General features: G+C 34.0%; 1 protein-coding gene across 3 annotated transcripts in view; it reads right to left on the bottom strand.

The window, feature by feature from the left end:
- The window catches only part of LOC145260272 (solute carrier family 35 member E3-like), a 54,073-nt gene that overhangs the window by 14,988 nt on the left and 26,218 nt on the right, over positions 1–12,867 (bottom strand). Inside the window, exon 6 of one of the 3 annotated variants that reach the window (XM_080118106.1) lies at positions 5,190–5,260. In XM_080118106.1, coding sequence (XP_079974232.1) covers positions 5,190–5,260 — 71 coding nt within the window. Of the gene's footprint in view, positions 1–4,782; positions 5,261–12,867 lie in introns of those variants that run through there. The other 2 variants (XM_080118104.1, XM_080118105.1) reach the window with 2 other exon arrangements.

Raw genomic sequence — 12,867 nt, 5'->3', positions numbered from 1 at the left:
GCTTTAGGTATACTGAATAAGGGTATGGTATTTATGTGTGTGCATATAAGGCATGGTGGTTTATTACATCTATAATTACCATCTTGTTGTGCGTCGTGTGTGTGTTTGCGTGATCGAATGAGAATGGCTGAAAGATTGGTTGTTTGATTGCATTAATGGATGGAAGGTAAAATATGGACTTAATAATGGGGTTATTTTTTAGGTTGTTGTAAGTTTTCTTATTTTGTGCATGTGTTGGTCATGGTGGAAAACCATAGGGATGCGTTTGTTAGTATTTTTGTTTTTTTTTGTATTGGATATTGAAGGAGGCATAATCTATCAATTTTATTAGTTTTTAATGCCTTCTTTAATATATTTACTGGGATATTGGTTATTGATGAATTCTTATGTAAGCTTTGTGATATGGTGTATGTAGTGTAGGGGGTCTGAGCAGATGCACTTTATTCGTATGCATGAACTGTAATGTATAGATTTTTTAGATTTAATGGATGGTTGCTATAGAAATTAAGGAATGTATGATTGCCGGTGTGTTTAGTAGAGAGAGATGTAGATATTTTATTGTTATGGGATATAACAGTGACACCTAAGAAAGGGATGGAGTTGTATGAGTGTTCCATAGTAAATTTTATATTGTTATGTAAATTATTGATGCATTCATGGAAATTCTTTAGGCTGGTTAGTTTATGTGGCCATATGAAGAAAATGTCATCAATATATCGGCCAGCAATAGTGGGAAAGTTTGAGGGGAAAGTTTTGGAGAAGTTTGGTTTATAGCATTTGCATAAAAGTGTTGGCATAGCTGGGGGCCATTTTAGTGTCTATGGTGGCACCTTTGATTTGAAGATAGTTTTGATTGTTAAATTTAAAGTTTCTAACTATTTATTATACATATTGAAATCAATTGCGTCTTTTTTTGCCGTTTGACATAAATGCTAATACATTGCAAAAATTTTAAATAAAAAAATAAAAAATACAACATTCTTCTTCCACAAACTGCAAAAAGAATTCACGTGAACTCTTTCGAACATTGTTACAAGGAATGAACGCTGTCCAAAATACAAATTTCCAGTTTTTTTTTCAATGTCTTTCATTTCAATACATTTTTGTGACTAAGAGCGGAGGACTACTTGAAATATTAAAAAATAAAATATTAAATACAAAAAAATCGTTTTCATGCTATATATATGGGAAAATATGCTTATTCAATTATATTTCACCTTTTATTTATACAAATCCTTTAATTTATGAAGCTCGATGTAACTACAGAGCATATACAAATAAATGACAAAAGTCTATATTCCAAAATGTTGACAATCTATTTATTTCTTCAAGTATGTTGACATGCAGAGTTCTTGACAGCACCTGTTTCATAGTCCAAAATCATTCATGTAATTATGTTAATTCTTGAATTTATTCCATTCTTAACTCATCAGAAAAAACAAAAAAAAACACTAAAACTTAAAAGAAAGAAAATAAAATTATATGGGCATGATTACAAAATCTGAAAATTGGGAGGGAAGTTGCAATTATTTTTTTCATTTGTTACGCCAGCTTGAAATTTGGAATATAGACTTTTGCCATGTGTATATATATATATATATATATATATATATCTTCCAGTTTTGGCTTATACCACTTTCATTGCAAATAGCTATTCATCTTTCCTCCCTCCACCTGTATATTATTTACCCTCTATCCTAGATATCCCCAAATTTTGTTCCTAATGTGCCTATCACTAGATCTCACATTTCTTATGTTATCTCGCCCTTCCTCTCCTCTTCTGATGAAAAGCATTAGACTCCGAAATACCTAGGTATAAAGAACATCTATTCCTTTATTCCTAATGATGTAATTACCTTATTGAATTGATGATTAAATTTGATGCATTAGTATATATTTTTGTATTATCAATTTTTCCTTTTTCCTTTTGTATCTAAGCTACACCTCACATGTTGAACTTTTTATTATCTTGATAAGTTTCCATTTAAAGAATTCTCCTACTTCTTTCTGGTTCCCCTTTCTCTATATGTATCATGTTCTAAAATTACTCATAAATAAGTACCATTTATTATTTAAATACAACTTTGAGGAAACATGTTTTGGTTATATGCTACTGTGAACTAAGCAATACCCATTTGGTAACATTTCAAACCAGAAACTAGAGATGATGTTATCTATCATACATGAAAGTGTCAATTTTCCCCCCAAACCTGTAAATATTTTGTAGTAATATTAAAATGATGCTTATATGAAACTTTACAAGAACTTGCCCTTCCCACTCCCTTGAAAAATTTGACACAAAATTGAAGGCTGTGGTGAGGTATAATGATATCTGAACTTTAAATTTTACGTAAATTTCAATTGGAAAAATAATTTTTTTAATAACAAAACCATATTTTTGTGAAATCAGTCTCTCTCTCTCTCTCTCTATATATATATATATATATATATATATATATATATATATATATATATATATGATTCTAAAAATGAAGCTCATTTATGATATGATGATTTATGTTGAAACTATAAAAAAGATTCAAAATATTTGAAAATCCCTTTACATTTTTGGAAAAGATGCAAGTTAGTTCACAGTACACATGGTTGATTTTTTTAATTTTTTTAAGAACTTTTTCAGCAAGTATACTTCTGATAGTTTTCGTTTTTTCTGCTTCATAAATTTTTCATTTTTTGTGGTAGTTAATGAATTGTTATTTTAATTGATGTTTCTTTGATTTTCAAGTTAATTGCTTTCTTCAGCTTCTTTTCTATTTTCATTTAAAGCATTTGGTTATATCTCTTATATGCTGAAATCCAGGAAAATCACTGTGTCTATAAAGGAAAGACAATGGCTATCATTCATGACTGCTATTTCTTAGTCTCGTGCTTCAGGAGATTTAGATTAGTATTTAAAAAGTGCCAATCATTTAGAATTGAGGCAGATGGCAATACAAACATTTAAATTATTACAGAAGGGATATTTTTGTATAATTTGGATTCTTTGGACTACTATTCACGTCTTGAGTGATTTTTTTCAGAACGTTTTGGTTGATATAACATCCAACCTTTTTCAGGTGTATTTTGTCAAACTCAGGAATCCTTTTCTCAAAAAGAAAACAAAAAAAAATCTGTAACATAGTAATAAAATTCAGTTGTAAAAGTTACACTCTTCTAGAGTTGAAAATTCAATCTTCAGTGTGGGTAACACTCAAACTACAATTGCAAATTACTTAAAACTTCTACTGAGTCATGGCTGATGGAATGAGAGGATGCTACCCCTGTTGATTAAATAAACGGCTCTATTTGAAATTCTGTGCAGATTCCCCGAGTTTGATAGAGAGATTCCAGAGTTTGAAAAGATACTCTTGAAGAAGGTCAGAGATTATATTAACCAAAACGTTGTGCAAATAACATTCAAGATGAGAACAATAGTCTGAAGAATCCAAGTAATATAAATAATCCTCATCTCAAAAATTCAGAACCATAATAAGCGATGTTTATATGATGTTTTTGTTTGATCTGCATGTTTAGTGATGAAACTATTTCCAACTTCGGCATGATAAACCAACTGATGAACAGAGCCCCTAAAGGAGATGCATGGTCACATCTCAACTATGATGCACACAAATGAAAGCAAAACTCAGCCAAAGCGAATGTGAAGACATGTCTTGAAAAAATAAATATAATTTTCATGAGAAAATTTAATTCTGTAAAATGAAAATAAAATTTTTTTGGTTTTTTTAGCATTGTTTAATGCTTGAATAATTTGAACAATAAACTCATTTTATTAAGATTGTGATTATGGAAAAACGCAAGAAAAATCTGTTTAGTTATTAAAAGTAGTTTTATGTTACAGTTCTGAATTTTTTAGATGAAGGTTGATTGTTTGTATTACTTGTTTTGATCAGATTATTGTTCTCATCTTGACTGTTATTTGTGCAACGTTTTGGTCAATGTAGCCTTCAACCTTCTTCAGGCATGTTGGTTGCCTTTTTGGAAAAGAAAGCAGAAAAGTTACTGGCTCCATAGATGTCTTCGTATTCTTGGAGCTGTTTGTTTTCTTTGCTATGGTTTCATATGTGTGAAAAAAAAATTTGGTTGACAAAGGGAGATAACTCTAGTAATAATAATTGACAGGGATGCAAGATGGAGAGTTAGACGATTTAAAGAAGCAGCACATATCCTAAAAAGGAAAAGTTACAAAGCAGACAGAGCATAGAGATCAGCAGTATATGGGCACCTCTAATTATAAAGAAAAACAAAAAATTGTACAACCTCTCCATAAAATTTCAACAGTAAAAGGGAGATAATCCTCTGTCAAACTTTATTAGAGTCACCTCCCTTTGTCAACCAAATTTTTTCCACACATGAAGCCATGGCCAAAAAACAAAAAACAAAAAACATAAATCCAAGAATACAAAGCTAGTAAATTTTCTCCTTTCTTTTTCCAAGATGATGGATGACCAACATGCCTGACGAAGGTCAACGGCTACATTGCCTGAAATGTTGCACAAATAATTTTTTGTTGTTTTTGTTAAATATTATGAAATGAGAAATCATTTCCATTAAAAATCCATTAAGCATTATGCATCTAAAATTGAGAAAAACACGTATAACATGTGTCAACATTATGTGAATAACCTAAAGCAAAACAAAATGGCCACTAAATTTTACCTGATGTCGTGTTTATCTAAAAACAAAACTGGTATTTTAACTTGAAGTGCTTCCTCATTTATTATTAATAATATAAATTAATAATATTTAACAAAAACATCAAATCACTTTTTGATTTTTTTTCTTGGGTTCTTTCATGACTGCAATCTTTCTAAATTGCCTTCACTTTTTTTGGGTCATGGAAATTAAACTGTTGCAGCAGTGAATTGAAATATGAATGTTATATGATTGTGGAATGATTTTAAAGTTCTTTTGTCTTTTTTAAATTTTGATTTTAAAATCAAAGCAATGTTGAAAGGTAAAAACATGCACATGTGTTATATAGTTCGAACATTTGTGGGGTTTATTCTCGGCTATTTTTTCGATCAGTTTCAATAACTTTTTCTTCAAAATGGTTCTTATCTCACGCAGAAGCAAATTAGGGATCATCGCATTAGATTTTGAGATATTTAGATTTGAAGAATGCAAGTCAAAAAAGGTTACGAAATTATGGGCTTCATATCTGTTTCACTAACGTTAGATCGTGTTGGCAGTGGACTCTTTGATTTCTGTTCATTCATCTTGACGTGCGTGTAATAAATGATTCCTGAAATAAAAAGAAAAAAAGAAACGTTACTTTTTTCTATTTAAATTATAATAAATACTAATATATATATATCTATAAAAACGAGAATATGTGTGTGTATGAGGACACTTCTCAACCTATATACTCAATGGATTTTTTATCTACAAACTTAAAATTTGGTATATAGCATACTCAGACATGTGAAAAATTTTTAATCGGTTTTCATCTGGAAAAACGGGTTGCTCAGAGGTCAAAATTGAAAAATTGGTATGTAGGGGCTGCCAGATTTTTTCTGTTTGCTAACTGTTTTACGAATGCGCATGGATGAATGGTTTAGATGACAGATTCATTATGTTAAAAATAAATAGGTTTGAAAACATTTTTTAAAGATTGTGTCAAGCTGGCCTAATGGTTATCATACTTGACTCACTGTTTCTAGGCTTTGGTTTCAATCCCAGTCTAAGTATTTTTTTTTTTTTTTTTTTATTTACAAGAAGTAAATTGTTTAGAGAAAACTTCATACTCGCATGCACATGTGTTATGTAATCTATCCAGGTTACGCCGGCATGTTGAAAATTGTGATTTTGCTGTGAAGGTTAGTTAGTGCAAGAAGAGTTCAAAAGGTTAAGTTGCTGACGTATGTTCAACTTGGTAGCTGGGATTGACGATAGCATCTGGAATAAGTTGATCGAGTATGTGTGAGAGAGAACGTGAAAAGAAAGAAAGATAAAGAGAGAGAACATAAAAGAAAGAGAGGAAGATATCTTTTCTCTTGCATGAAAGTTGGTCTGGTTTCCAGTTTTGGATGGAGCAGATGCGTCGAGATTGGCACTAAGATGCATTGGAGCAAGAAACACAAAGAGTTAAAAATGGCTGATAAGAAAGAATGGGGAATGCCAAGATTCAGAAAGAATAAAACCAAGCATTAATTAAAGAAGCCTTCGACTTGTTATTTTGTGCATGCGGTTCCCTTTACAACTACGAGCAATGAAGCTGAGGCAGAAAAAAGATACGTCAACGTTTAGTTATGCACACATGTACTAACTTAGACAATAAGACATTATGAACGCGGCCATATATAGACATTCCACGATTACATGCATAAATACAGACAGAGACATGCACCCACGGATGTCTATCACACATATACATATCATGCACACACTTGTATAAAAGAGCCGCGTAATGGGGTATACATGCCACAGACAATATTGTCCCCCCCACCCCCACCCACTACATTAGGGCAGGCCGATTTTGGAACCACGGCGAGGCAATGGTGATGACAGCTGGGGTTCAACATAAAAAAGACCTACACGAAATATTTTTCTCAAAATCGTTATCTTTGCTTGAGGAAATGACTTTAAAAGTTGAAAAATTGAAGTGATTAAAAGTTTTTCGGTGAATTGTTAAGAACGTCCCGTCATCAAAACAATCCGTACTGTTAAGAAAATGGAATCATTATTTAGAATATTTTTTTAAGCTACATTTTTAAATAAAATGAGTGAGGATAATGAATTAATAAAATAAATATTAAGTGTAAAGGCAAAATTATGTTTTTTAAATAATAACGATCAAAGTTCGCTTTTTCATTTCAGGAACTTTTTTTGGGTGGAAACATTTTAGATTTCACTGTCGCAAAACACGCTCGTTATTGATATTGAAAATTAACGTTTGTTTATTATTTAATTTGAAAACATTACGATTTAGGCTTAATTATTTCAAAAGGAAAAACGAAAAAGACTTGTTTAAAATATATATTATTATATTTCAAGTGTCTGCAATGAATTTAAACATATTCGTTTTATCTTTTTTAATTTGTTTTTCTATTAGGTTGGTGCAAAAATAATGCCATTTTTTGGACGTTTAAACGAACGTCAAAAACATTATTTTTGCACCAACCTAATATTTCACATCAAATTTTATTTGAAATTTTTATTAAAATATGGTAATACTCCAGTTTTATAGTAAAACAAAACAAAATAATCCATACAATTTTATTCTACACATTCTTTACAAAACATAACCACGTAAATTTTCAAGTTTTTCTATTTAATAAAAAATACTTTGTAGAAAATTAGTGTCAAATTTTAATTTCTTTTATTTTTAGGGAGTAATTGTTTTTAAGCAGTATTTTTCTTCTAAAATTATAGTTTTAAAATCAGATAACCTACATTAATTAATACGAGTAAATAACTCCTTTAAAGGAGTTTCGTTATTTGTGCATCTATGTTATTGTGCTAAAATAAATTTGTTATTCTTAATATAGGAAGGAGGTTGCATTGTAATTATTCTGTACTTTCACCTAAAAATTTAATAAACAGAAATTTCATAAAAATTAAATTTAACTTGAAAATACTATTAAAAATAGCATAGTAACATAGATGGACAAGCACTGGTTTTTCAAACTCTAAACACTAAACGTTCGTTTAAAATGGCACAGCTACAGCAAGAATGAATCTCTTTATGGATAAATTCATGTTATCGAAGGAGGAGCTAAAATCTGCTAAAAATGGCTAAACTAAACACTACTATGCATCTGATTTAGTTTGGTCTTCTCTCTTCAATACATCTAATTCAACTCTACAAAGTTTTTCATTATTTCTTATAACTAGCGCTTATTTTTTTATGTATGAAACTAGAAGATGGCCTAATACAGTTTCCTTCAGTTATAATCCATTTATTTATTTTACTTTTCAGATTAGAATGTCAGTAAAAGCACGACCTTCAGTTTTAACCCGTGGTTCACAAAATTTGCTGGTCTACCTTGTCATTTGGATGAAACAGCACCCCCAACTTCACGACAAGCCATCCAGTTTAGTTATTTCCTCGAGAACAGTTATCCCCACTTAAAAAATAGGGAGATTTCTAAGTTAATTGCCCTTTTTAAGGTAACATTATATAGGACAGAAGGTCAATATATTTTGCTATAAGAGGGCCAAACAGATTGGCAGAAAATCTCTTGCAGCAATCAAAGTAAAAAAATGAAGGAACAGCTAGACAGACTATTTGATATATCTTCTTATAGCTGTAAACTTTTTGTCTTGAGATGTTTTGCAGTAAAGTGCAGGACTGAAAATTGTCAAACAAGGCACATAATCTGCACTTGTCCTCTTAATAAGGAGGTAAAATTAATTCTATAGATTCACCTGCAATTATGTTCCTTTTTTGTGGAAAATAAAATAATATATTGGTATTTATTATGTAATCTGGCTCCATTATTAAACATGCAAATTTTCCAATTTTCAGGTTCCACTAGAAAAACTGCCATTTACAGCAATTTTTTAATTAATTGATGGAACAACAAAAAACATAACAACATTTACTGGTCCTTTGGGGAAACTTTGTATCAATAATTATCAAGATTTGCCTCAAGTAGAATTCTAAAAAATTAGTGTCCCTCCCGATCATCATTATCTGACAGCAGAAGAAACAAATAATTTAAGTGTGAAGACCAGAGGCTTCTTTTTGAGTGTGCTGTTTACATTTTTTGTGGAGAAGTTAACTTAGAAAATTGGGCCACAAGGTTAACATGTTTATGGACCAGAGGCGTCTATCCTCAAACACTATGATAAATTAAACATTTTGGTCAAATTTATCATCCAAGTGTATGCAGTTAGTTGGTTTGAGATCCAAACCAACAATATTTTCTTTAACCAACAACAGTATATTTTAATATGATTCAGAGAACAAAACAGTTAACTGAAATCCAAATCACTGTTTTAAACTGTTCAAAATATAGTGCTTTTGCACTACTTCTGGAAAATATAATATCGATGATAAACTCAGAGGAATTGGATGTGAGAGAAGAGGGCATGCGATTTTGTCCATTAGGTAAATAAATATTTATCCATTAAATTTTATTAGTTTTCTTAATTTACCCAAACATTAGTTAGTTTTACATCGCAAAAATATACAAAATAAGTGTTTTCAAATAATTGTTTTTTTTTGTGTATGTTGTTTTTTTCCAGAAATAGTGAACAACTCAAAAATAAAATGAAAAAGATTACTGCTTTTTTTTTTTTTTTTACACAGCGGTCACCACTTATCAAGGCCCGGAAGCCACTCAGGGATAAGGGTTATTGCAAGTACAGTATGTTAGTGTGGAGATTTGATGAAGTGTTTACTTAAGGGGGCGGTTCATTAGGAATTTGTTAACGTTGGACTTGAAGACATCCAAGTTGTAGTAAGGTGGGAAGCAGGCAGACGGAACAGAGTTCCACAGGCGTGCAGTTCTAAAAAAGAAGGTTTGTTCATGGAATCCACGTTTTGATTTAGGCACAGATAAAGAGTGGGGGAAATTTTTCACAGTGGATTCAGCTAGACGGGTGTTTTTCGTGAAATATTGGCGAGGGGGGACCAGAGATTGGAGTTCAGATGAGCACCTGCCATGGAAATAACAATAAAACAAGGATAGGCTCGCAACGTCTCTTCTGTGGGAGAGAGGTTGCAGGGTAAAGAAAAGGGCATCCCCCACTAAACCACGAAGTCTATTTTGTACTCTGTCAAGGCAGGATAGGCTGTTTTAGCAGCTCCTGCCCAGATATGGCAGCAGTACTCCATCCTTGGACGTACTTGGCTTTTATATAGATAGAGAATTGCATCAGTAGTGAGATATCTTCTGGAGCGATAGAAGGATCCCACCCTCTTTCCAGCGACCTTGCCAACAGACTTGATGTACGTGTTTCATTTCAGATCAGGAGTAAAGGACAAACCCACAAGCTTGTCAAAACACAGGGCTTCTCCCAGACGAGAGCCATCCATTTCAATTGATGCCAGATGGGAATCATAGCGTTGATGATGTAAAGATAGGAGTTTGGTTTTGGATGCATTAAAGGTAACCAGCCACGACTTCCCCCACTGAACCATGCGCTCGAGATCAGAGGAGAGAGAATCAGAGAGAACTTTGTCATTTACAGCCTTTGATGTGTTGCCGTAGATGGTCATGTCATCAGCATAGATGTCAACGAATGATTTAAGTATGTGTTTAGGGAGGTCATTGATGTAGATCAGGAAGAGAGTTGGGCCCAGGATTGACCCTTGAGGGACTCCAGTATTAATACTGCAAGCCTTCGATTTTTGTCCATCGACCACTACTCTTATGAGCCTATCGGAGAGAAATGATTTAATGATTGAGAAAACATTTCCAGTTACACTGTAGCTGGAAATCTTGTGAAGTAGGCCCATATGCCATACCTTGTCAAAGGCCTTTGATATGTCAAGAGCAATTGCCCTAGAAAGGAAGCCTTTGTCAAAAGATTCACTAATCCTGTGAGATATAACCGTTAGCACATCTGCGGTAGATCTTGCAGAACGGAAACCATATTGTGTGTCACTAAGAAGATTGTTTCTGCTGAGGTGGTTTACTATTTCTCTATTTAATATGGATTCCAACAACTTATAACACACAGGAGGCTTATTGGTCTGTACTGAGAGGGAGATGACTTATCACCTGAATTCTTAAATACAGGGCATACTGATGAGGTTTTCCAGGGAGTCAGAAAGCACTTCTCCTTAAGGCAACGCTTAAACAGTTTCGTAAGTATGGAAGCAAGTTCTGGTTGAAGCTTTTTTTAACATTATAATTAGGATGCCGTCAGGGCCAGTTGCTTTACTGGAATCAAGGTTCTTGATTAGCTTGGCGACCTCATGCACGGATATTTGTATGTTACCTAGCGTGTTCTGTGTTATAGGAGGAAATATGAGGAGTTGATGGCCTTCGTCGCATAGGGTAGAATTAGCTGCAAAGTTCTTGGCAAATAGTTTGGCCTTGTCTGATGCTGACGAGATGACCTCTGGTCCATTGATAATGGTTGGGATAAAACGCACACTTCTGTTCAGGATCCTATTTGTTATTTGCCAAAACTGGTGGGAACCAAGCCGCTGATCAGCTACTTTGGATTTAACAGACTGGGCATATAGCTCTCTTGCATTTTTTATTACTCTTGTACAGTGGTTGCTGGCGTTCCTGAAAGCAGCTTTAGTCTCAGTGCATCTATTACGTTGGTAGTTATAGAAAAAGTGATTTCTGTGCGCGATAGCAGCAGCACATTCTGGGGAGAACCATGGCTGGCTGTTAGGTTTTTGTTGGAATTTTTTAGATGGTATGAATTGGTCTATGCCTACAATTAACCATTCGGTCAGATCTGATACTATAGAGGACACTTCCTTTTTAAACATGGAATGCAGAGGTAAATTAGATATGAATGTACGGAAGCTGTCCCAGTCAGCCATAGAGTGTCGGTATACAGTACGGTGGAGGGGTACGTCTGGGGACTTGTATTTAATTTTTATCTTAACTGATACGACGGAGTGGTCGGAGGATCCTAAAGGAGAATGAACGGAACATGAACATAGCTCAGGGGAAGTTGAGAGAAAAACGTCTAGGAGGCTTGCATATTGAGCGGTAGTATCGGGCACACGGGTGGGTTCGCGAACAATCTGAGTGAGGTCATAGGCAATGGCAAAATCATGACAAAACCTCCCCTCATCGTCTGTCTTATTTGAATGGGTCAGCCATTCCACGTTATGGACGTTGAAGTCACCACAGATGTGGATGTTAGCCGAGGGATGTGCAGACAGGATCTGGTCTATTTTCTCAGATATACTCTTAAAGATAGTAACTCCGCTGTTATGGGGCCGATAGAGGGCAAATATAAATGCAGTGGTGTAAGCAAGTGCAACCCGGAAGCACATATAGGGTAAATTAGGATCTTCTCTAGAGATATCCTTGCCACACAGGAAGCCATCTTTAATGTAGGCACATATTCCATGCTCATGGCGATCTTGGGGGTCAGATTTAGCTGTTAAATTAGAGTATCTGTTAATTATGAACTCATGTAGGGAAGTGGTCGGCCCTATTCCAGTTTCACTTAGAAAGAATATGTCCGGTTTCGTCTCCTGTAATTGGGTTTCAACCTCTGGAAGGTTGGAACGTAGACTCCTGATGTTGGAGGAGGAGACCTGTTAGTAGGGGTCTACGTTGGAAGATGGGGTTCTAGGTTTATTCGAGTTTTTTTTCTGGAGATATTTCATGTTGAGGTTTTGGGATTTGTGGAACAGGTCGGCATACTTGGTTAGAGCAGTACAGAGAGGGAAAGTAAGAGAGAAAAAGACAGGAAAATTTTTTTTTTTTTTGTAGCACATGAAAAGGTAAAGCCGTAACAATTACCCACTAGTATGGCATCGAGAGGCCCCACTAGAGACTACTGCATGGTCCAGAATCCATTCACCAAATGGCAATACAGCAGTCCCAGTACTTTGCGCTTGATGATAGGACAGCCTCCTTAGTGGTTAATCCAAGGTTCGGGTCACTATCAGGCGGATGACGTCAGTCCAGACAAAATGTTTACCTCAAGCACCCTTACTAGTGACATGGCCACAAGGATAGACATAGAGATAGAAAATTTCCGACATCTCAGACTACTATTCACCAAGTACTACCGAACTTTAAAGCAGCTTTTTCTTCACCCTTTGTCAGAAAAATCACTCATTTGAATGAGGACTGAGTGACAAAAAAAGAGAAGCGAGAGTTACTGGAGCTGCCAATAACACATCCACTGTATTATCTACTCTCCATTAAAAAAAAAAAGGGGGTGAGGAGGGGAATGGGTACAAGTGCCTTATTAATA

This window comes from Euprymna scolopes, chromosome 36 (genome assembly GCF_053919585.1).
Source record: "Euprymna scolopes isolate OS-2025 chromosome 36, ASM5391958v1, whole genome shotgun sequence".
NCBI lineage: Eukaryota > Metazoa > Mollusca > Cephalopoda > Sepiida > Sepiolidae > Euprymna > Euprymna scolopes.
Note: the sequence above shows the minus strand (reverse complement) of the source record. Positions and strands in the feature narration are given on the sequence as shown.